This window comes from Lissotriton helveticus, chromosome 2_1 (genome assembly GCF_964261635.1).
Source record: "Lissotriton helveticus chromosome 2_1, aLisHel1.1, whole genome shotgun sequence".
NCBI classification, from domain to species: Eukaryota; Metazoa; Chordata; class Amphibia; order Caudata; family Salamandridae; genus Lissotriton; species Lissotriton helveticus.
In genome coordinates this window covers 119,098,867-119,125,260 of record NC_136059.1, presented here as the reverse complement: position 1 = coordinate 119,125,260, position 26,394 = coordinate 119,098,867, and the positions used below count along the sequence as shown (strand labels likewise).

The window sequence follows — 26,394 nt, the reverse complement described above, 5'->3', positions numbered from 1 at the left end:
CTCAGTCCCCAGAGTAAAAAGGGCTAGGACAGGCGGGAGAAGGTTTTCAGTTCACACAGCAAAGCTCTGGAACTCGCTTCCTTTTGAATTGCACGCTGAGACTTGCACACTGCGATTTCGCAAAGGTCTCAAGACCCTCCTTTTCCCTGCTTGATTGCACTAAACATACCGTTTATTAAATGGGTCCTGAAAGCGCCGGGATGCCCAAGGGTAACTGCGCGCTATATAAAATTTTAATAATAATAATAATTCGGTGACGAGTGCCTGCTTGATCGTTCATGCCTGCTGTTGACCCAGTAATACCGCCAAGGACGTGCAAGGGTTGCTTGAGGAGTTTATGATGTTGGAAAGTCACCTGCGTCCTGCAGGAACAGCCTCACTTTCTGCCCTTGCTTTTGGGAGAGTTTCATGAAACATTGTGAAATATATGTGCGTGACGACCGGTAGAGAGGTGCTGGACGGTGTGTGAGGTTGTGGAGAAAAGTACGAGAAGCGTTTGTCACACCAGGATAGTCTGCATTAACTTGCTTTGCTGCGCGTCCTGAAAGTAATTTGATATGTAACGATCTAATCGCTGATAGCTATATTAACCTGCGCTGTCGTTAGAGACATTGTTATTTATCTAGTTTATCACTCAACACATCATGATAGTGCTGCAAGATTTCTCTCACCTTGTCTGACTCGCGTCGACTGTTGCTTAAATGCTTCTGGTGAAAGAGTGATCCACACAGGGGAAAGAGAAGTATGACTATCAGAACTTTGTTTCTTGCATGGAAACAGAAATAAGACTTCAAGCACTAGGTACAATTCCTGCATGAAAGTAGGTACAGGATTTCTAGTTTGTTCTGTCTCGTTAATTTGCAACAAGGAAAGTTATTCTGCATTCATCCTAAATTCATTATGGAAAGTCAATTGTTAGTCAGTTGAACAGCCTCCAATGTTTTTGCCACAAACAGGCCCACCTTCGATTTATGAGAGGAGTGGATAGAAAATGAAAAATTTCCTAGCTTACGTAAAGGAAATTTCAAATCTATTAAGGACACGAAGGCGAGGATTAGGCTGTAACTCTCTTCGCTTTAATATATTTTTTCCCCAGCAGCCATTTTCTCAAGATAAACAGTCAACAAAAAACTACAACTCCAGTGAACACTAGGGAGATGATCTAGAGCAGTCCATCCAATCGCTACACCAAGTCTAATACAGTAGACCCTGTAGCCTCTCTATGCTCCTCTTTCTTCCTGCGTAGTCAGTATCTTTCATTCGGGTCACTCTTGTTTGTTAGTTTCCGAACCTAAATAAATCAAAGCACAGAATGTCTATCATCCGGAATTCGCATGTTTGAAGCATAACCATACAGTTGGAAAACAACAAGAAACGTATATTCCATCAATTAAAAACATTAAACAACTTTTAAAGAACAGTTTTTTCCTGATCTTAAATCAATGTACATTGGCCATCCAATGGGGAGGGAAAGCTAAAGCAGAGTACCTGAAACAGTTATTGTGGGCTAATCCTCGCATCTGTGTCCTTAATAGAATAGAATCTTTCCTTTACTTTAGCTAGGACATCTTCCATTCTATGTCAGGACCTGAATCCGAGGATAAGGCTGGTTTAAAGCTTCTTCACCACTGTGCTTGCCAGGGAAGGAACCAGTTTAAAATAAAAGGTCTTTAAGGTAGAGTCCGAAGACCAGTCAGCAGCCTTAAGGATATCCTCAAGACAGGCCCCCACCCAAATGCCTTGGAGGCCATTGCACCTCTCGCTGAAGGGGCTCCAAATAGTGAGGTCTCAATACCTGCTTCTTGCATGACCCAACCTGGCAAGGAGATGAGCCGCTCTGGGGTTTTGTGAATGCAATCAGCAACTGTCTCTCACCATGTGGACGAATTTTGTCCATAACCCCCCATCATACCTTTTGATGACCAGCACCACACATAACTAAGCAACCTGTGGAAAGGCCGGATAGGAAAACAACTTAGTTACTTTTCGTTCGGCAAGTGATGTGAAAAGTTACCCAATCCGGGGTGAAGACTTTACCTGTAATATCCAGGGCTCTCACATCCGAGACTCGACGACACAAGATCAAACATAGTAGCATGGCTATCTTCACCAATAGCTGCTTCCTCGATAGGTACTAATTCGAGGACCAGGACTTAAATAAAGATAGGACCTTATTAACGTTCCAAAAGGTAGAATATCTGGGTTCAGGTGGAACTGAAAGTCTAATTCCCTTCAAAAGTTTACAGACCAGTGGATGCTCTCCCCCTGGGTGACGGTCCACTGGAAGGTGACATGTGGAAATTGCCTATCTAAACTTATCCACCATCCCATAAGCCAAACCCTGGGAAACCAGACTCGCCAAAAAATTCAAGACTTGGGTAACTTCTGCCCCCATGGGATCCACGTGTTGTTGAACACACCAACCCGTCCAACTGGCCCAGGCAGATCGATATAGTTTGTTTGTACCCTCCGCCCATGCTCTGGCAAGTAGGGAGGCAGCTTCTTGTGAAAGGTCCCGGACCTCCCATTGTTGCCTGTAACCCTCCAGGCCATGAGATGGAAAGATCCCGATAGGACTAGCGGATGAGGATTGTTCTCTGGATCCAGCGAAGATCGGGAGTCGGGGGTAGTGGGATTGGAAAATCCCAAGAAAGTTCCATTATCGCTGTAAACCATGCTTCCGATCTCCATATCGGGGTAACCACTACCTGATCTACCTCCTGCCTCCATACCTGAGCCATCAGTCGCATTATCATTACGAACGGCGGGAAGCCGCAGGCCCGTTCCTTGCTCCAATCCTGGAGAAAAGCACCCATAGCCGTTGCGTGGGGGATCCGGCCTCCAACTGCAGTACTGGTCAAGTTGTGCGTTCAGACGTGAGGCACAGAGGGCCATAGAGAAAAGACCGCAACGGGCCTGGAGTTGTTGAAAAGGATATGGGTTCAATTTCCAGAGGCTGGTGTGTCTCTAATGACGAGAGTGCCAATCTGCCACCTGATTGGAATGCCCTGGGAGGTGTTCTGCTGACAGAGAAATCTGGTTGGCCAGACAGTACTCCCAAAGAGTTCGCACTAAATTCAAAAGGGTTCTGGACCGCTTCAGTCCTAAATGATTGACATAGCGAACTGCCGCTACATTGTCCATCTTTAGCAGGACCGAACATCTCACCTTTTCTTTGGTCCAACACCGGAGGGCCAAGGAGCCCCCCACGAGTTTTAGGCAATTGATGTGCAAAGATTGTTCTGCGGATGACCTTTTTCCTCTGGTGGAGAACTCCCCACAAGGAGCACCCTATCCTGACCGCTGGAATCCGACTTGATTACCAGGTCGGTTTGGGAATCGAAGATCACCCGGCCATTCCAGACTTCCATATGGGTCAACCACCAACTCATCTCTTCCTTCACTTCGGTTGAGAGTGGAATTAATTGGGAGTATGAAAGGCCCTTCCGGAGATGCTCTATTTTCATTCGTTGCATCGCCCAATTGTGGAGAGGGCCTGGGAAGACAGCTTGAATAGATAACGAAAGGAGACCCACCATCCGTGCCAAGTGCTGTAGGGAGATTTGGGGCATCGAGAGAGTTCTCCTGAGTTTGTAACTAATTTTTGTCAGCTTCCGTTTCGGAATGCTCAGGGTCGCATTGATTGAGTTTACCAGATAAGAAACGTTATTTAAAATGGGACATGCAAAATAGTTTGATAAAACATAAAAAATTATAAAAAAGTAAGTTGCATTAAATGCAATTTCAGGCATACCATGACTCTGAAACTGTATTTAATCATAAACTAAAAGCCCTTAAGTGCTGATATCCATACACTATTCAATAAAAAAGAAAATGTTTTACTATAAAAATTGGGATTTAATATCGGACGTAATCCATGCAGACACTTAGAAGTTATCGCATTGTGAACTACAGTTGTGTAGTACGTGCTTCATCAGCGCTATATAAATGCAATTACAATACAATACAATAAGAGCTACTTATGTTCAATAAAAATCATTCAGAGCTAAAAACGCAAATTATCAGTGTTACGAGAGTGACCACTTCAGACATTGCCTGCAGGGTTACTGGCGGTGACCATCTCCGCACATCAGACAAAATCCCCTGCATCAATGTTAAAAAAGGTTTATTAATTGTAGTTTTGAATGCCTGTACGTGTCAGTTGTCATACACACAATGCCCCTGACACAATAGAAAGAATATCCGTTAAAAGACTTTCCAACAGAGCAGAGCGAATTAACATTTAAATTACAGCCTTGGTTATATTTCTTTATGCTTTATCGGTTCTGAAAATACATACATTGTTCTTTTAAATATATCCTTTTCAATTTTGGAAACACGCCTAATTAAATCAAACTAAAACTTCTCATTAACTAGGTTGATGTGTGGAAAGCTACTTGTTGGTAAAACCCTGGCCCATGCAATCTCAAATAATGCCAGAATTTCAATATCTCGGTAAATCAAAATGCCAAAATCCTGTCATATATTTCCTTTCTAAATTTCACAAAACAATGGTTCACCCTCCTCTACCTTTGCCAACTAAAATGTGGGAGACATTTTTCGCAGTTGTTTATTATTTTATCTTCCTTTTTCCCCTCCTTTTTGTCTTTTTTTCATTGTTCCGTTTTCTTTACTTTTTAATTTCATTTTTTTTTCTAAGTGTTGCTTTTTACTTGACAAATGATCTCTAAAATATACAGAAATTGAAGCATACCCTGAAGGAGCATCTACACTAACATATAATTGTCTTGAAACACGTGTTGGCTTATGTGCTCCAATGTGTACTGATGTATGAACAAACTGGAAAAGAAATCTGGGGCTTGTGTTCAACATGAATTGCTTATGTGCGTTGTTGGAAATGGGAATCTCTAGTTGGCAGTGGCTGGTGCCAATTTCCAAATAGGGACCATTCTTCCCAAGTCAGAGTAAGGGGGCTACACTATGATAACCCCTGCTCAACCCTGTGGTTACGTAGCACAAGCAGACAAGCCTATCTCTTAGGCAGTGTGTAAAGCATTTATGACCATACACAATAACGCAGTGAAGACCCTACAAAGGGACACCACACAAGTAGCTATCGAAAAATTAGTATCTTTATATAGGCCTAACACAAGGCTCCAAAACGATCAAGAAGCCACAATGCACGTAAATATAGGTTCACTTGAAAAGCAATGAAAGCTCTCAAAGGGGTGTGAAATAAACTTAGTTTGATGCCGGGGTCTATGCAACCTGCCGATGCACAATGTACCTGACGTTTAAAGGGTCACAGCACGTAGCTTTGGGAGAAAACCGCGATGATGACAGGCGGATGCGCAGCAGCCACAGCCCCCAGCTGCAGCGGTCCGCAGCGTACACTCACGATGATCCCAAGACGATGATTACAGGCGGGCTCTCCGCGGCAACAGCTCCTCGGCTGCAGAGGCCCATGATAGCGATGATTCTCGTAGCACAGACAGATGCGGGCTCTCAGCGGCAACATCTCCTCAGCTGCAGCGGCCTGCGATAGCGATGATTCTCGTAGCACAGACAGATGCGGGCTCTCAGCGGCAACAGCTCCTCAGCTGCAGCGGCCCACAATAGCGATGGCGATGATTCTCGTAGCACAGACAGATGCGGGCTCTCCGCTGCAACAGCTCCTCAGCTGCAGCGGCCCACAATAGCGATAGCGATGATTCTCAGCCCGCGTTCCCCGCAGTAGACCCAGAGGCTCCGAAATTCTCGACTGAGGCCTCACCTCTGAGTAGAATCCTCCTTAATAGAAATTCAGAGGGCTGATGGGTGAAGTCTAATATCCCTGAGACTTCAGCAGGAGGCAAGCTCAAATCAGAACCTTGGGTAGTTGCTTCAGCAAAATGGATGAACGTTTCAAAGTCCTTTCCCTCTAGTTACACGGACAGAGGTTCGTCTTGACATCCAGAAGTAACACACACTGTGTAGGGGTTTTAGCACAGATATTTATATCCCTAAAGTCTTTGTTCTCAAAAGTCACAAGCCACTGAACCCAGCCAGAACCAGTTTGCTGTCGGCATGCATCCTGCCTTTCAGTAAGAGGGGGTTTGCCATCAGACGCACAGTGGGAGGTGGAGCCATCATTCACCCTGCTAGGCACAGCCTTGCTCCGATCAAAGGGTCACCCCTCCCCATACTCCAATTGCAGTCCTCTCTATTCAATCCAGGTGCCCTGTCCCTCCAAGACCAGACAGCCAATACACATAACAGCAGAGCACCCTGGAAGACTTGGTCAAGAAAATACCTACTTTCTGAAAGTGGCATTTTCAAACACCGAATATAAAAATAATCCACACTAAAAGATGCTCTTTAATATTCTGAGCTCAGGCATACTAAATTTGACTATCCACTTTACAAGCTGGTTCGGTGGGTGGCACAATCAGCCCTTCAGGCCCAGCAGCATTCGGTCTACCCGGCCTGGGCACGCACGGTGCATTATACTAGGGACTAACAGGTAAATCAAATGAGTCAATTATGGGAATGCCAATTCATGCAGTCAATTTACAATAGGGAGCATTCGTGCTGTGGTACTGAATGGCAGTGGCACAGCGCCAGGAGCATCTAACACCAGCAAACACAGAGGAGACAAAGTGAAAGATGGAAGGGTGACCCACGCCAATGGTGCCAGGTCTAACATGCGTCAACAAAAATGACTGAAAATATTAGAAGAATAAATATGTCTTTCTAATTCTTTCTTATCAGTGAGGAATAATGGATTATTTGGCCTCAAACATGTCTTTTTAGAATACAATGAAGTATACTGAGGTCAGTCCGCCAGTCACTCCCTAGTGCTTTTGGCTTCCTCGATTTAGCTTTGAGATAATAATTATTTAGTCTATATGTGACAGATTTTCCCTTCCGACACAACGCATTGCTTTTTATATGTAGACCCACACTGTGCGGATAGAGTATATTGTAATTGGACTGTAGAAGAAATTAGGGAATCTTCAAGATCAATGTATAGAATCCTATAACTATAAATATAGGTAAAATGAAAAAAATGGTGTTTGGGGGTAAACAGCCACATTTTCCATGGCACCTTGCGTGTAAAAAAACAAAAAAATGCTGAGTATGAAATTATATATATATTTGCCTTACCATCTCCAGTAACCTCAACTGGATAGATCACCGAGTTAGCTTGGGTATTTGAATCATGACCTCAACCGGGACACTATTGAAATGTAATCAGGATTATGGCAAATGCTTTCTTGTAAATTCATGAAAGCCGTAAATCTGCAGTAATGCAAGGACATATATCATTGGTGCACTTTTGGGACTTTGTTAAAAAAATTAGCCCCTCATTAGGTCTGGCATTAACCAAGACCTTTGTTGTTATTAAAATATTCACTCTTTCTCTATCGACTGGCTTCACTGTGAGTGACCGCATTCCATTCTTTCACTTGGAACATGTCTGCACACAAGTGAAAGACTACTGTGGCAGTGTGTGATTTTTGAGACCAGTAAATATTTTTGCTTTTTGCCAATGTTTCTTATAATGGTAAGGGCCCGGCAGCTCCCACAACAAAAAACATGTAAAAACACACACATTAACAAAACCAAAAGGCTGACCTTAAATGTCGATCCTATTGGCTTTGCCAGTGCCTTTATTTTGTTTCCCATAATCTAATTGACCCTGATTAGACTGATTTTCCATTAAGAAAATGTCTTGAAAATTGTAGCATGATTCAACACTTTTTACTAAATGATGCTTCCAAGAAATGGTTTGCATTTTTTGTGAACATTTTATTTTGAAAGTAAAGACTCCTCAATCTTCCTTTCAAACTTCTGCAAATATGTGTATCTATTCTGAGAGCATTCTGGGAGCATTATATGTAGTCTCATGTTAAACTTTGCAAATGTTTGTATACGTTTTTAAACTGGAACGACTGTCAGTAGTGCAGTCTGAGTTTACAACTTTTTATTAGACTGCTCACTCTAATACTAAAGACTTTGTATTAAAGAACCCTAAATACAAATTCGAACAGCATTAACATATGGATCCAAATTTTACTTTAACTGCAGGTCATGCCTTTCCCTGATGGATAATGTGGTAATGCAAATTGGCAGCCAAAAGGATTGTGCGGGAGAGGGGAGCCTACTTGTCCCAAGGACACAAACATGAAAATGTGTTGTCCTTGACCCCAAACGATATGCCCTTTGCGTCGGGCTGTAGGAATTCCACAACCTTGAATACACATGTATTGTTGAATTGTTCAGTGTCTTTAGAATTGCGGTGAAGGATTTTAAAATTCTTGCTTTCAAAGTACTGTGCTATGTATTACTATGTAGTAATAAACATCTGTTATTCCGCACCAAGATACCTTCTGGGTGAACGTGCGCTTTACAAATACATATGTTATGTCTAGTCGAGTTGAAGTGGATCTGTTATTAAATATGAACTTTTATATGTGGATACTGTCCTCTTTCCAATACTTAATCTCAGTAATAATATGATATATATATATAATTGTTTTTAACATGTTTCCGAGTTACCACTGAAACTCAACCTAAGAATCCCAATGCATGTCTCACCCTTTCCGAATATACTGTTGGCAAACATTGGAGTAGACAAGAAGTTCAAGATACTCTGCCCCACAGGCATACATGGCATCTAAGCCAGCAGTATACATCTAGTCATTAGGCCTCCATTGCACTGCACTTCAGTGCGAACACTTGGATCGAGCAACGTCAGATTGACAGCCATTCTTGATAACATGGAGCACAACTCTTTACAGACCATTTGCGGAAGACTGGTTTTTATCGGGTGCCTTCCAAGCAGGATACATTCACTTGCATTCTATCATTTGTTTGGTGGTTCTTTTCTGACTATGCGTTTCTCAGTTTCCTCTGGTCTACAGGTTGTTATTGCCACACAAATGGGTTCTTATGGTTTTAATTTTTATGTCCAATGTTTTTTGTCTCCACTTCTGGATCTCTTAGAAGAGTGTTGGTCTCCAGTAGAAATTTGTCTAGGGTTGTGGTCCTTCCACAGTGCAGTGTTTGTTTGGCTTGGAAGCATTTGTTGTTCACTAATTTTCTTTGCCCCTAGATCTATAAATGGACTAAGTGCTACTGTTTCTTTTGGGTTTGTCTTATTTTATTAGTTTTCTCACTTCGGGTTCAGTTGGCAGCGATCAAGAACTTTTAAAAACAAGCATTGGCATAGCCAATAGGTCTTGCCTTTGGGACGTTATACGTGTTTTGTTATAAGGCTAGTTTTGTGGGGGACGGGTGGATCGCACACATTGTTGCGTGTAAAAACCTGGCAGGGCTGCGTTGAGTTGGTCACACAAAGTGAAAAGTATCTGAGCAAGGTAATTAAAAAAACCTAAAACTACGTAGACGCTGGCAGTAAAAGACCAGATTTCAAGGGAAAGAGAGTACGCTTGTGTGTATATAGTAACCTGATCCAACAGAAATGCAGCTGCCATCATGCGCGTCACTGCTCGCTCCCGCAGGCAAAAAGCAGTGGGAGTGAACATTAGAAAAGAGGTGGGACATGCTCTCGCCTTTACCCATTATGGCAGCACAATGAGGAAAAATGCCCAGAAAGCCTCTGCTCTTACCATCATACAACAGGAAGCCAATTTAAACTGTGAAGCAATACCTGTTGGAAACTAATTCGGGAAAGCGTGTTCTGAAACATAAGCTGAGATTGAAAAAACACGATAGGAAACAAATTAAGCTACACATAGCATTTCTAACGATAGTAAGTCTGCACGGCTAGAAAGCTTACCAGCAAAAGTCAGAAGAATAGAGGCCACACGACTTCGGTCCACGCAATTTGTGCAGTCCGATTAAATACGGACACAGGCTCTTAAAGAATTAGCAAGTGGAGGGGGGAGAGAGCAGGGTAAGTATTTAGGCAATATGTGGCGGGGAATAAATCCGCTGGAAACCTCTCCGAGGGAAGGGTGATTACCGGCAATAATCTGAGGGTCTGCAATGGCAGGGAGGACATGCGGTGGCTTGGATTGCTCTCCCGTCCTGCCATGCGAGGGCTTACTGGCAAAAGTCAGAAGAATAGAGTCTGCACGACTTTGGTCCGTGCAGTTTGTGCAGTCCAATTAATTACGGACATAGGCTCTTAAAGAAGTAGCAACTGGAGGAGGGAGAGAGCAGGGTAAGTATTTAGGCAATATGCTGGAAAGCTCTCTGAGGGAAGGGTGATTACCAGCAATAATATGAGCGTCTGCAGGATATGCGGCGCTTGGATCGTTCTCACGTCCTGCCATGCGAGGGTTTACGGGTTATGTAGAGGTCATGGGAGTGAGCGTGTTGTCATGACTACGCTCTGAAGATTCTCTACAGCTCGTATTGATCAGAGACAAACGGAGCCTATGCATAGCAAGTGCGACGAGATAAAAGCACGGTGCATTGAGCCACGACTAGGAATGCCGCTGCCACCCTGGGCGCCGCTGCCACCCTGCGCGCTGCTGCTCGCTCCTGAGATTAAAACGCTGTGGGAGTGAACCTTTGCAAAATAGGTGGGACATACGCCCGCTATTTACAGGCTACGATAATGAAATGACACAGGCAACAACCAACCCAATGCATAGGGGGAGTCAGACCCACACAAAGAAGTTTAGAGTGCTTACAAGAAGCTTCGCAGAGCAGCGCATGCACGCTGGCTCGGGCTCAACCTAACCAGAGAGAGGGATTACACAACATGCCAGCATGCTTTTGGATGGCTTGGGTGCCATCTTTTATGTAGCAAGACCTTTTGTTCAGCAGAACCACACACCAGCCGACCTTCAATTTCAATTATGCCAAGTAGTAAAACAAGCTCCACTTAGCGAAAAGATGACAAATACACACTGACTAAATGATACCTGGTGGATATCTTTTCTTTACGCATTGAGCTCGTTTGGTTTCTATCAATAGTCTGTCGTGCTGTGTTTAAAAACAAATAAATCACTTGCAATTTGGAACAACTTGTCAAAATCCATGGCAGTATATCCCAATAACATTGTCGTAGAGATGAGAATTCAAAGTAAGACTAACAGAAAACTCTCAATCAAAACAGCAGCATGTTGTGGGACTGAACATCATGTGTTTCCCACTGCTGCCAGAAAAGAGAAGTGTGGATCGGATGGCCTCTTCGGATAATGACAGCAGTTGTGCTGATTGCTCTGCTGATTAGAAACTGGGAGAATCATAAATCTAGATATGTGGGATATGTATGGCAGCAGCAATCAATGTCATGATTGCATTTTCAATTCATACACAAGATGAATTTCAGTGGGATAATGTAATGTTTTGTTGGGTGTTCAATACTATAACTTTGTGATGGGATTAACCGAAGTGCTTAAAAGAATAGTGTTATTGTTTGGAATAAAATATTTGATTCATTGAAAGATATCAGTTTAAGAAGAACCATTAAATACTATGTCTATATAAACAGAAGACTTTTCCAGTATTGAGTGCACTGTAAAAGTGGGGTAGCATCCCTCACCATTAGGTAGTGCATTTGATGATCTGGTAACGGTCCGGATCTCAATCTATAGCATCTGCAAAACATTAAATCATACCAAGTAAAGTATGCTGAAGAATAACTACTATGTTATCATTTGGAGCTTTCCCATCCTCCAATCACCTTTCCTTGACCTTCTGACCTTCCTGGCTCTCTCCATCCCCTCTACTCAGGCAAGCTTCTGTTGCCTAAATTGCTTAGACAAATTTGCTAGAATTATTTAAGAGACAGTAGACCTGGTCAGGGTTGGTGGCTTATTAACAATAAATTGGCGCTTCAAAATTATCAAGATAGACATTTTTCTCTTTGCATTAGATGTAAAATTGTAATGTGGGAAGATTATTCTATTTTTCTGTTAGTGTAAGAGTGGTGGATAATGAACTCATTTTATGTCTCCGTTTCAACCAAAATAGTATTAGTTGCCTGGTACCATTTGAGGAATACTGACTGTTGAAAGTTTTGTAGTGAGGTGCCTAACTGGGTTTGACCCAGTGGAAATGGAATGTCTAGATATAAAGGTGTCCTAAAAGAATGTAAATAAGGGTTTATGCTAAGGTATATCGATCATAGTGTGGAATATATTTTATGCAAATTTGTTTAGGCTGGTCAGAATTCTTTTGATACACAACTTGTTTCTTTCGTTGTGTTTTTCATTAACCCTTTTTAAACAAACCGCTTTCATACAGGTGCTGCTATCATGGCTGTTGTATCTAGGGGAAAATTATTAATTCTTGTTTTTCTTCTTCTTGCAGACACCAAACTCTGCTCCCAGGATGAATGTTGAAGCTTCTGGCAAGCCCCTGAAAGTGGGCTCCCGCGTGGAAGTTATTGGGAAGGGATACCGGGGGACAGTGGCATATGTTGGGGCCACCTTGTTTGCTACAGGAAAGTGGGTTGGAGTCATCCTTGATGAGTCGAAAGGCAAAAATGATGGCACTGTGCAAGGCAGACGGTACTTTACCTGTGAGGATAACCACGGGATCTTTGTGCGACAGTCCCAGGTATGTATGACACTTTCACCACAAAATATTTAGAATCCTTGTACTGTATCTGACGACTTGGGATGAACAAAATGAAGAGAAATATGCAGAATACTATATATATATTTTGAACCTGTTTGAAATAGCTGCCTGCATGCATGTAAGGGGAAGCAGGCCTCAACAAATGAAGGTCAACATCCCTTGGTTACACTGTAATATGCTCCAATTCAACAGTGGATCATCTTCCCATCACATTCATGTTGAGGAGCCTGTAATCCGAACACCTCGGAATCACACATGAAATGTCATGTGTCACTACTTACTTTACAGTACAGCTTTTTCTCCTTGGGCATTGCATCCACCTTGTACACAGAAAAACTGTTTCTATCACATAGTCACAAAGATAGAATTCTTTAGTGCCTGTATGGCTCTCTGAATTTAATTCACCTAGTCTGGATCCCTATTTTTGAGTGTATCTTAATATTGTACAATGAGACCATGGCCATATCTAAACCAGTAAATCTGTGAACCTTTAATTTGATAATGTTCCCAAATGGCTACTATCTATTTGATCTGACATTTTGTTTCTTTTTTCATCGTACCATCATTAATGCATAAGTGCAATAGGTTATAGTCATGTTTCTAAAACCTTTTAATCCAGACGACGCAAGTAGCTACAGTTTTGTAGCTGACCTGTAACTGCGAAGATACCAGAAAAAGCTCATATGCATCTCCAAAACCTTTGTTCGTATCGTCACAATAGAGGTGGTCTGCACTGTTTTTGTGAGGTAGTTAGGAGGAAGAGCCTGTGCAAAGCTTTTGAGAACTGACCTTTGAAAATTCACATGCAGCTACTGCAAATTCGAGGTGACCTGCGAATAATTTATTAAAAAAATAATATATTAATCTAAAAGATTTTTGAATGATGAACGCATGCAAAGTTTGGTAGGTGTCTAAAACTCCATATCGAATAGAAATTTGGGGTTCAGACAAAGAAATTTACCAGTGCCTACTTTTCTCCCCTATAAGTTACAGTGAGGTCTGCCTGAAGTATTTTCCATTTAAGCTGTTACAGTTAATATTTATATTCGTATTACGCCAACTCATTTAGAAACTGGATCTCAGCCATCAGTCCTTTGCTGACAACCACCAACCTATGGTTAATTTACGTAGCTTGTTAAACTATTCTGACAATGTAGCAGATTTATTCCTGGATGCTCCTCGGGTGGTTACAATCAAACAGTTGTAAAGTGTAGATCAGTGAAGAAGACCTTAATTCCACTTGCAAGCTACAGTTCGTACGTTTGATGAGCAGAGATTTAATCTTAATTAACCAGGCCAGAAACCTTGAAGGATATGTAATTTAACACTTACCTGGCCATGGACTATCTCGTTGCTTTACCATGAAAAATTGACTGTGATGTGTCAAAAGTACGTGTTAATTATCTATTGTATGCCAGTGAACAAGATAAAATAGTGGTAAAGTCAGCAATCACTTATAGGTATAATTATGCTTGCAGCCGTTGGATGGATTTAGGCCCAGATCTCTGTACTGGGATGAATGTATGACATTGGTCTGCATTCTGTCCATCAATTCTTTTTTGCTTTTGTCACCCCGAGTGGGATGGGTATGCCTAGACGTGGGTCCTGTGCTCTCCATGCCACTGGAGTCCAGCTATCCTGGCTGATGAGGGCTGAAACCTCGAAACCGGTCCTAGGATGCTTGTTTATAGTCCAGGGAGGGCCTGGCAGTTCGGGCTGGACTGTTCCCATTGGGCGAAGGGTCAAGAGTGATTTGCATATGGCCGGGTCCAAACTGGAATGCCATGGTGAGCAAAAAAACGATAGATTTAGGCCCAGATCTATGTACTGGGTGGATGTATGACATTGTTCTGCATTCTGTCCATCAATTATTCTTTTTGCAGTTAAATATACCTAGGCGGTTTCTTCCATACAGAACTCAGTAGTACCACTCATCATGGGGATGGCGAGGCATGACCATGTCTCACACACCCCTTCCCCAGACACCACTTTCTAAAACTTGATAGACATTACACCTAAATCCAAGCACTTGATGTCTGACGCTCGCAACTGTGAGGCAGCTTAATATCTCAATGAGAAATTCTTGTTCTCTCAACAAGTCCTTCTCGAAAGATCCCCAAAGGCTTGTTGCATTTGTTCACTTTGTCAGTCATGATGAAACAAAAGGTTGCAGCTTTTTAGGTCTCGCCTACGTAGCGTGCATGCACTGCATAGGATTAGACCTTTAGCCATCGGTCCCCTTTTTCACCCACAACCGCACACGCGTTCCATTGCCTTTAATGGCAACGCGTGCACGTGTGGCTATTCACTTGCGGGAGCGAGCGCCGCCATATGGCAGCAATTATCGCTCCCGCAAGTGAATCGCGCAGGCCCCCCTCCTGACGCGTGAGCTTGTGCTTGTTCTGTTGTCTCTCAAGCACTTTACAGCTCTCTGCATTCCAAGCCGGCACCACGAGCACGAAAAAACTTAATTCATCAAAGTTCACGAGCCCGCATCCCACACCCTTCCTTCACCCTAGTGCCTGGGGGCTAGTCTGCAGTGACTAGGCGCTGTACGCGCGCACCTGTAGTTCACCTGAGTAACTGCATGGTTCAAGGACACAGCACTGCACAGGTACCAAGAGTGCAGCAGGGTTTCACATACTCGTTTTTCAAAAAACAACTGACTGTGGGAGGAGCATTTCTGGACTCACATGTGGCTCGTTCATTAAAGAAGATGAATTAAAGAACAACCTGATTGCTTCAACAGATACAAAAAAAATGTACATCATTACAATGTAGCAGGCGATGTAAATAATTTTAAAAAACACACATTCAGCATCGCAGGCCTTCGACTCCAAGGGCTTTGCAGGCGCCGTGTTGTGGATATCAGTCACACCTGTGACCTGGCACAAATAAGCAGTCTGCACCACTAGCGCCTTGACTCCCATTCCAGGCGCTCAGAGTGTCCTGCACAGTAGTGCACCTGCAAGTTTCCGAACCCCGTGGTGTGTCCAAAAAGTCTGGGTGTGTTCCTAGTAAGGGAACACTTGGAGGGGGCGTTGCTTGCATGTACACTGGCACTGTGCAGGGGCTGCACGCCTCCCCACCACAGATCCAGCCCCTTTTTGGTGGGAAAGAGAGGGGGCGGCTAGGGCCTTCCAGGAGGAGAGAGGTGCTGCTGCCCCTCCCCCACCGGAGCGTGACCTGGGCCTGGGGCGTGAGTCCTACTTCACCACCCCCCCATCCTGTGAACTCTGCCCCTGACCCCGCCCAGCACTAGTAGGGAGAGAGGAGATGCCACATTTTACAGCCCGCGGCTACACGTGTGGAGGAGGGAGGGGGCTTGACGGGTGTGTTGGGGGGAGGGGTAGGGGGGGAGTAGATGCACTGTGGGCAAGAATCCATCCTCTTATTTTTAAATGCAGATTTTATATAGGAGGAACTCACCCGAAGGTATTGGATCGCTTGGACTCCCCTCGCTCATAACCTATTTACTATTTCTAGTTGTCTAGCACCTCAAGGTCTAGCACCTCAAGGCCACTAAATCGGAGTCACCCCAGGGCCCCTGCCCGACCGCAATTGCAAAACTAGCAGCAGTCCCTATTGCGGACCACTTGACCAGCATTTACAATCTAATGTTTGAGAGAGGGGAGTTCCCTAAACTTTGGAAGCGGGCCTCAATTCACCCACTTCTTAAAAAACCCTCCCTTGATATTGCAGATCCCAACAGCTACAGGCCAATCTCCAGGTTGCCACTACCAGCTAAAATGGTTGAGAAAATCATGAACTCCCAGCTCTGTTCTTTCCTGCGTAACTCCAAGGGCCTGGATCCAGCTCAGCATGGGTTCAGGGAGGGTCACAGCACCGAGACCGCCCTTATAAAATCTATAGAGGAGGTCCAGAAGGTACTTGATGAAGGTGGATAGGCAGTGCTGATCCTTTTGGACCTGTCGGCAGCCTTCGACACGGTCCACCATGCTTTGCTGGTGGATCGATTGGAGGGCTGCGGGGTCCAGGGTCAAGCACTTAATATCTTGAAAGCCTTTTTAACAGACCGGGTACAAGTGGTGGCGATGGGGGAGTTCGAATCAAGACCTTTCCAACTCCCAGGGGGGTCCCGCAGGGCTCCTCCCTAAGCCCCACTTTATTTAACATCTATGTATCATCCCTTGCCCCGGTGATCAGATCCTTTGGATTTGAGCTAACATCTTACGCGGACGACACCCAGATTGTGGTCTCGGTGCTCCCGGGGACAGAGGTGGGTGTGGCAGGCAGGTTTCAGGACTGTATGTCAGCAGTCAGTTCCTGGATGGCTAAAAGCTGTTTAAAACTTAACTCCTCCAAGACTGAGGTGCTCATTTTTGGGTCAAATACCAGTCTTTGGGGCCCCAGCTGGTGGCCCACTGACATGGGACCGCCACCTTGCCCGGCCTCGAAGGTGAAGAATCTTGGTGTCATTATTGACAACCAACTCTCCTTCAAACCCCAAGTTAAGGCACTGAGCTCCTCCATACATTGGACCCTGAAAACTATTAGGAAGGTCCTTCCCTTCCTACCAGAGGGAAGCAGAAAGACGGTGGTGACAGCTCTAGTACTTTCACGCATTGACTACTGCAATAGTCTCCTCCTCGAGGCACAACAGGGGGTGCTCAATAAACTTCAGGTCCTACAGAATGCGGCCGCCCGCCTCATTGGGGGACTGCCCAAGTTTTCCTCAGTTACCAAGGAGCTGGAGAAGCTGCACTGGCTCCCGGTACGGAAGCGGATTCTGTTCAAGGCCCTCTGTATAGTCTTTAAGGCACTACATGGTCTTGGCCCTCAGTTTCTTCAGGACCGCTTTCAATGGTACAGACCAGGTAGACAACTTAGGTCGGCCAGTCTAGGGCTGGTTAAAACGACCCGGATCAGGAAGGTGCGTTGGGGCGGAAGGAGTTTTTTTAGGGGAGCAGAGGTGGCATGGAATTCCCTCCCTCTTTCCCTTAAACAGAACGAGAATCTGCTGGCATTCAGAAGGGATCTAAAAACATGGCTCTTTTCCCTCTATGTCCTGAAAACTTTCTCCCTAGGGATTATCACTTCAGCGCCAGGACACCGACTTGTAATAGTGCGCTTTATAAGTGTTATAATAAATAAATATAATAAATAAGGTCATACCAATGGAAATACCGCTATGCAAATATCTTCACTCCACGGCACACAGAACAAGCATTGGCATAACCAATAGGTCTCGCCTTTGGGACCTTATACGTATTTTTTGTAAGCTAGTCTAGAGTTTAATCTAGCGCTAGAATGCAAATAGCTGGGCAAGCATGAGCCCATATTTTGTAGAACGATTCTTGAGCTCTGTTCCTGTTGATACTTCATTGTTCTTTCACTAGAAAGAAAAACGAATGTGTATTTGCTGCCATAAAGTAGTGTATTGGCTTTAAAGACCTCTTTGGGGAATTAAGGCCATCCACATTTTATTTAAGGGGGGGGGGGCACAATGATAATTGTGGCACAGTGGTAATACAAAGAGTTGTACGATTTGATAGATGGTGATGAATAACTGGAAAGGAAAAGATTTTTTGGACAAACTGAACATGCTCAATAAAGCATTCCAGGTCATCTTGAAACATTTTTTGGATTGTTTCCCAACTATAGGCCCAGCGCCCGAACCCAGTAGCTATTCGAGGAGGAGACAGAACTTCTCCTCCTTGTGCCCTTCCAGGACTCCACTGTAATAGCCATAGTCACTCCAGGATATAGGGTGCGTAGCTAGTCCCATTTGTTATAATAAAAAGAAAAATCAAATGTAAACCAAAAAAATATGGGTGGAATGCATGAGTTAATCAGCCACAGATAATTACTCTGAGCCACATCCCTATCCAACGTTTTATTGCCCAGAATGTCCAATCAGACAGCAATAAACCATATGCAAATGAGCCTGGGTCTGTTCCAGCAAGAATATACCATTCTGTATGCAGACTAGCTGTTCTCTGAAAAGAAACACCAGCTACCCCAGACCAGCTTCTGCCTAACTGAGACATTTCAATAGGGTTTACAGTCCTCTGGTATAGTGAGCACATATTCACTTTTGGGCACCCCTTTTGCACTTCATGGAGCACTTTTGATCAGCGGATCTCTTCGGCAACATGCAAGTTAACATTCAACATGGAGTTGCTAGCTTGGAGCCTAATTATTTATAGTATAGTTGCAGTCATCAGGGGCCCTGAGATGGTGACTTTAATGTTACAAACACTCTCTGGTTATGATCCACTTGCTTGGGGGTTGGTTTTTTCTCAAAATTGAAGCTCCAAATTCTCCTCAAGGAAAGTATCATCCGGTTCATTGTGCATATTTGGACCCTCTATAAAGACAACGGTCCAAGAGGAGATACCCTTCAATGAATTAAGTCAAAAATTGATTGCGAAGGCCTCTTAGGGGCCTTCTTCCAGAGTGTCACCTTGTCCATTCTCAAACTCAGATTAAATAACTTTTCAACAACTCCACCAAATGCGATTTTGTTCAGTGTTTCTCATCTACAACGGGCTATAATCTTTGACTTTTCAGCCTTAAACTCCATTTGATATTCATATCCCCTACCCTTGAGACTTTTTTTCACACCTGTATCATGGAAGACAAACCAGGCCAGATTAGAAAAGTAAAACGCACATTCCCTTTTTTCAGAAGCAGTCTTCTCCAGATTCAAATATTTTTCTCTAGGCCTCCTAGAAAATGAGCGGCACTGGATTACCTAAGGCAAGGAGGTTTTTGGCTGCAGTGTCCTTTCTTCAGCTCTGCAGAATAGATACAGTGGATCAGAATTGGAAACAAGCATTGGCATAGCCAATAGGTCCCGCCTTTGGGGCCTTATACGTTTTTAGCCATGCAACAGTTGATGTTATTGCACCAAGGATATTGTGCTGCATAACTAAATACTTATAAGGTCCCAAAAGCGAGACCCATAGGCTATGCCAATGCTTGTTTAAAATGCGATAAATAGTTTGTCTTGTGTAACACCGGTCTGTTTTCTCGGTAACCAGGCTGCAGGCAGTGAACATCAGAGCGCCTCAAGACACTCATTGTTTAGAATTTCTCACTTGCTTTCTTGCTCACTGCATCACCTTCAGGCTAGTTCTTCAGAAGCAGTCCTTCTTAGTCATGGTGTGCTTGTTCTCCGCCTTAGTGTGCAATATTTCTTCTTCAAATATTCTCTTGAACTCCACTCTCTTCAATGTTGTCCCTCAGAAGTGGCCAAACTTCAGGGACAATTGGGCATTGAATTGTAATAGCAGGCAGAGTGAACGGCCTCCAGGCTTACAAATGTGTCGCAGCATTTCTTGAGTAGTGTTAAACAGACCAGAATTAAGCCGGGGTAAGTTGCTTGTATATTGGGCACGCACACTGCATGCTTTAACTCCTTATAGAGATTGCTCCAAGAATACTCCGTTAGCTTTAAAAAAAAAAAAAAGAAAATATAGGGCCAACTTCTTTAAATAATTCTCTAATTGGTATGTTCACATATTTCTGTGTAGTTAGGATAGAAGACATGCTGTTGAGTTCTAATTTGACTGAAGTCTTTTATGCAGTTTTAAAAGCTTGACTAAAATGCGGTGTCCAGCATAGTGGAGACCCAAGAGCAGATATCCTTAAAGGGTTATGAAAATGTAATGTTATTTATTTTCAATCATTCTTGATTTTTGTTGGTCTGTACTCCTTTAACACCAAAAATACATCGGTTCGAGGCATGTGGGCTGCTAAATTCATATCTTAGCATTAGATCGCCGCCTAGTGTTGGGTCCGGATGATCGCACATTGTTGTCCTGGAAGAGTCTTCGAAGTATCCTGAGATAGGTGGCTCCTCCCCTGGACTACAGTGCGCATGGGCATCGGCTCCATCCCCAGATTGTTTTTTTCCGCCATTGGGTTCGGATGTGGTCTCGACGTCTTTCTGTCGAAACCGAGAAAAACTAACTTTTAGCGGCCAAAAGGCCTCGCTTTTTTTGCGTCGGTATTGTCTGCGCACGGTCTCGAGTCTTCCGTCTCTTGGAGCCGGAATAGGCGGAGTTTTCTTTCGCTCTTCAGACTTTGAGGCCTTCTCATCGCGACACGACTGCAAAACTTTTCTGACATGGAGCGGAGCCCGTTTAAGTACTGCCCGCTTTGTGGGTCCAAGTACCCACACATCGATCTACACCCCGTCTGTAACAAATGCCTTTCGCCTGACCACGACGACGGCAAGTGCAAGGCCTGTGCACAGTTCCGTTCTAAGAAGACTCTCAAGCTTCGGCGCGCGGTGCGCATGGAAGCTAGACAAGCGGCCCCGGATCCGGAAAACGTCTTCGGCGACCAAGAAGAAGAGGACCAGGGTCATCATCTTCAAATCTCCCCACCCGAGACGGAGGTCGAGGCGGATCCGGTGGACGACGACGGAGTCGTGGGTCAAGGCCTTGAATACGTCGACGAGGTAGGAGACGACGAAGAGATTTATGGGGCCGCGGCAGATAGCTCGGGGGACGAGCTCTGCCCCGAAGGTTACGAGGATACCGACCGGGTCACGGGATCGCCTGTAGGCCTTACCCAAGACCCAGTGCCGCAAGCCACAGCCCCGCCTTCTGGCCCGGCCACGGACTTACTTGCTGAGCAGACAGTATCGAAACCGAAACCATCGGGATCGACTACATCTAAGATGGCCGACCCGAAAACGAAACCGAAACTTAAGGACTCGAGTGTCCCTAAGATGGCTGCCGTACCGGCGAAAACGACTGTACCCGCTACTCCATCGACTCCGTCGACCTCCGGTCCGCAGAAGTCGAAGAAGTCCGTCGATTCCGCTGCTGCAAAATCGAAATCGACGCCAGAGGAGGGGTCCTCTAAGAAAGATGGTCGGCACGGGTCAACAGCTGCGCCGCCGTCCAAGCACGCCAAAGCCGGCTCCACGGAGGCTACGCAGGCGCACGGATCGAAGACTGGCACGTCTGCGCCCCGGTCCCAGGAATCGGGGTCGGTGACAGCGGGATCCGCGTCCAAAGTGCACAAGGCCCACAAAGACGTCGGATCCGAGGGAAAGGTCAAGACATCCTCGTCGGCGCCAAAACCCACTGTGAGTGAGACGTCCCCCATTGCCGAATCACTACAGAGAATCAGGGAGAAGGCCTCTGCTGCGTCGGCTCCGATATCATCGCCGCAGACGCAAAAGGACAATCCAGCAAAGCCTTCTGGCAAACTTCTCTTTATTTTGCCGCCGAAGGAGGCGCCGAAAGCCTTTTCCACCAAATCGGCACCAAAGAAGCCGATTTCTTCAACGGCAAGCCCACTCCCACGTCGGGTACTCGAATCAGAGGATGATTCAGAGCATTTCATCGACGCTGACACAGGCAAATTGACCCTCTATAAGAGAAAAATCACTTCAGAGTCAGTGGACTCATATGTCATCCCACTGAAGAAGAAGAGGGTGCCCCTTGACGCTTCAGGCCTCATGGAACCAATCCAGCCTCCTCCGAGACGGAGCCCTACTCCCTCACCAGAACACTCTGCGGGTGAGGGGTATGATGAGGACGAGCAATACAATTTTCCTATCAATGAACCAGATGCACAACCGGATTCATATGATGACACTGGTGACCAAGGCACCCAAAGTGTGGGGCATGACCCGCAGCTTTTTAATGCACGTGCATCCCCAACAGAGGATTCAGCAGGTTTTCATGCACTACTTGAGAGGGCGGCGGCCAATCATGATGTAGACATGCATGCTGACCCGGTTGAGGAAGACTTCCTTTTCGACACATTTTCAGTCTCTGAAAGGACAGTAAAGACACTGCCTATGCTTAAAGGAGTCCTCAAGCATGCTGGGGACATATTTAAGGAGCCTACAAGAGCGAGAGTGGTCAATCCACGTATTGAGAAGAAGTACAGACCTGCACCTGCAGACCCCGCATACATTCGGGGACAGTTGCCACTGGACTCTTGTGGTCGCCAATGCCAGGAAACGTGCCAACTCCCAGACGACGGGTGAAGCTCCTCCCCCGGATAAGGAGTCCAAAGTGCTAGAGGCAGGGGGCAAAAGAGTAGCTGCACAGGCAGCAAACTTTTGGCGCATTGCCAATACACAAGCACTCTTAGCACGTTACGATAGGGCGCATTACGACACCCTAGAACAGATTATACAACACCTGCCTCCACAGTTCCAAGAAGGCACCAAACTGCTTATTGAGGAAGGGAAGCTAATCTCAAACGCAGCCATCAAGTGTGCACTTGATGCAGCAGACACAGCTGCTAGAGCTATCAACACTAGCGTTATGCTGAGACGACAGGCGTGGCTCCGCATCTCAGGGTTTAAACCGGATATTCAGACAACCATTCTTAATCAGCCAGTCAATCCTGATAGTCTGTTTGGTCCAGATGTTGACACCACCCTAGAAAAAATAAAAAAAGACACAGAAACTGCTAAGTCCATGGGGGCCCTACAGTCACAACAGTTTTGTGGCAGCAATTTTCGTCGCTCAGGTGCACGTGGAGTCACCAGAGGACAAATGGGTCAACAATCTCAGTTCTCAAAAGGTGGAGCACAATCCTCGTTCACAAAGCAGAACAAGGGAGGTTACAGAAATAACAGCAACAGAGGTCGCGGCAGAGGAAACAACAGCTCCCGCTCCTCTACCCCAAGCAAACAGTGACTCTCTGTCACTGCCCCCCGACCACTTCACACCTGTCGGGGGGAGACTGCAGCAGTTCCTGCCCGTCTGGAGAAACATCACCACAGACAGGTGGGTGCGACAACTAGTCCAGTATGGTTATTGCCTAGAGTTGAAATCCACTCCACCCAACATCCCGCCAAGGCAAAGGCCTATGTCCGCAGAGCACTTGCACTTATTGCAGCAGGAAGTAGTGGTGATGCTGCAAAAAGGCGCAATCGAGCTCGTGCCGGTGGGAGAGGAAGGCACAGGGGTATATTCCCTGTACTTCCTTATTCCAAAGAAGGACGGATCTCTCAGACCCATTCTAGATCTACGTCCCCTCAACCTGTACATACTATCAGAACATTTCCATATGCTTACACTGCAACAAATTCTTCCCTTGCTAAACCAAGGGGACTTCTTAGCAACCTTAGATCTCAAGGATGCTTATTTCCACATTCCACTACACCCGTCCCACAGGAAATACCTCAGGTTCACTATTCAAGGCAAGCATTACCAGTTCAAGGTCCTACCCTTCGGAGTCACCACAGCCCCAAGGGTGTTTACCAAGTGTCTGGCGACAGTAGCAGCGCACCTCAGGAGGCAGAACATCCATGTCTACCCCTACCTAGACGACTGGCTCGTACAAGCCAAGTCGGAACAACAGTGCGCCGCGGACATGTCGACTACCATTCACCTCCTTCACAATCTAGGTTTCTCGCTGAACTACCCGAAGTCGCATCTACAGCCAGCACATGTCCGGCAGTTCCTAGGTGCGACGATCAACACCCTGACGGCCATGGCTCAGCCAAACCAAGTCAGGATAGACAGCATGCAGTTTCTAATCCAAAAATTCAGACCACAACACTCGCTTCCAGCGAGAGTGTTCATGCAGTTGATAGGCATGATGGCCTCCTGCATCTTCATAGTCCCTCACGCACGGTTACATATGCGCCCGCTCCAGGAGTGCTTAGCGAATCAGTGGACACAGGCTCAGGGGCGATTGACAGACCTAGTGTTGGTTACCAGTCGGGCATACGACTCTCTGCATTGGTGGACTCCACACAACCTTTGCAAGGGCCGACTGTTCCAAGAGCCAGTGCCGCAGATTATCCTGACAACGGACGCATCTCTCCAGGGATGGGGAGCTCATCTGCTCACTTACACAGTGCAGGGACTATGGACGACGCAGCAACAGAAGATGCACATCAACTATCTGGAACTGATGGCAATCTTCATGGCGATCAAGTCCTTCATTGTACATCTGTGCAACAAGGTAGTGTTAGTCCGGACGGACAACATGACTGCGATGTACTACATTCAAAAGCAGGGAGGCACCCACTCGCCACAGCTGTCTCATCTGGCTCAGAGCATGTGGAAGTGGGCCATTCAGAGGAACATTTTCCTCATGGCAGAACACCTCCCAGGAAAGGACAATCAGATGGCGGATCTGCTCAGCAGGTACAGCCATCAAATGCACGAGTGGGAGATACACCCATCTGTCCTCCACCCGTACTTCCAGCAGTGGGGTCATCCAGAGATAGACCTGTTTGCCACAAAAGAAAACGCAAAATGCCAACACTTTGCCGCCAGGTTCCCTCACCCACAGTCGCAGGGGAATGCGATATGGATGAACTGGTCAGGCAAATTTGCGTACGCTTTTCCGCCAGCCCCTCTAATACCGCTGGTCGCAAGAAAGCTAAGGCAGCACGCGATGACCCTCATCCTAGTTGCTCCAACGTGGGCGCGCCAGGCTTGGTACACCACTGATTTAAATTTGTTTTTATTGTTGCAGTAAAGTATCTCAGTATAGCATAAACAGTCCGCCGATGTGGCCTCAACATTCAGCCACGATCAGCTATGTGCGCAACATTTTCTTGCTACATAGAACTGGTACACATAAACATGACTTCGACGAGTCCGTGCATTATAATCACGTAAAGGCCCCTGCAGGCGGAGCGGTAATAGGACGGTATCGCCACAGGGGCGATGAAGAAGATCAGATGGGCACTCTCATGCCACAACTGCACTGGATCTGGATTTGTACCGTGCACTTAACAGTGTAACCAGTGAACTGGGGGGTAACAGAACTGTGGGAGGGAAGCATGCAGGCGCTAGCAGGGTCTAAGTAGGGGGAGGACGGCAGCGGGTGTCGAGGCGGGGGGGGGGGGGGGGGAAGAAGCCCACGGATGGCCGGACATGCAAGAGGTTGCCCAGGACGTAGAGGGTTATCAGGGTCTGACTCTGGGGTGACTCACTTCAAGTGAAGGCTACTGGTCTCCTTGGGTGGGGGGAGGGGAAGGGTCAGGCGGGTCACCAGCCTGTGTGGACTGGCGGAAGCTGTGAAGGAGCATGGCCCATTCCATGGAGATGGGAAGTTTGCGCGCGCCCTTGGTTTCTTCCTCCCTTAAAGCGTCTTCCTCCGCTGCCGCCCATTTGCTAACCGCCCCCTTCCATTGTGCTATGGGGGGACCCTCTGGGGACCGCCAGCGCATGGTTATACATCTATTGGCTAGTAGGAGCGCTAAGGACACGAAGCGCCGCCGCACCGGTTCACGCTTAGAGATGTGGAGGATGCCTAATGCACTAGTCTCCCAGGTGGCTAGTGTAGTGAGGCCCGTTAGTTCCCGCAGTGTGTTGTGTACCCCTTGCCAGAAAGGTCGAAGATTGGGACAGTCCCAGAACATGTGACGGAAGTTCGCAGCTGGGATACAGCATCTGGGGCACAGGAAAGGCGTGGAGGGGTAGAACTTCTGTAATCGCGCTGGGGTGAGATATGCCCTGTGCAATATATAATATTGAATATTTTTGAAGCGGGCGTTCCTAGAGACGCGCTTAGGGGCCTCGAGAGCTTTAGTCCACTCCGAGTCGTGCAAAATACGGCCTATGTCCTCTTCCCAAGCAGCTCGTAGGGTCGCCAGGGGGGTGTATGAGAGTTCCCGGATGGATTTGTAGAGCCATGTGACCAGGTGGCGACCCACCCCCATATGTAGAATAGTATGTATTACTGGATGCGTGTCTGGCTCGCCATTTTGAAGATTGAAATGGGGTCGGTATCCGTCGAGTAATTGTCTATACCTGAGGAATTGGCCTGGGGAGAGCCCGTACTCCGCGATCAGGCGGTCCAGCGGTTTCAGTTGACCTTCCTCGAAGAGTGACTCCAGGTCCGTGATACCACAGCGGGACCAGTCGGCGAGTAGTGGGGCCGCAAAGTAGGACTCCTGCTTGGGGCCGCCTATTAGCGGCAGCA

At 46.0% G+C, this 26,394-nt stretch overlaps 1 protein-coding gene across 9 annotated transcripts in view; it reads left to right on the top strand.

Moving 5' to 3' along the window:
• Positions 1-26,394, top strand: part of DCTN1 (dynactin subunit 1) — a 669,529-nt gene that overhangs the window by 251,916 nt on the left and 391,219 nt on the right. For 6 of the 9 annotated variants that reach the window (XM_078674588.1, XM_078674584.1, XM_078674585.1 and 3 more), the window contains exon 2: positions 12,235-12,483. In XM_078674588.1, the coding sequence (XP_078530714.1) occupies positions 12,235-12,483 (249 nt within the window). Of the gene's footprint in view, positions 1-12,234; positions 12,484-26,394 lie in introns of those variants that run through there. The other 3 variants (XM_078674592.1, XM_078674591.1, XM_078674590.1) reach the window with 1 other exon arrangement.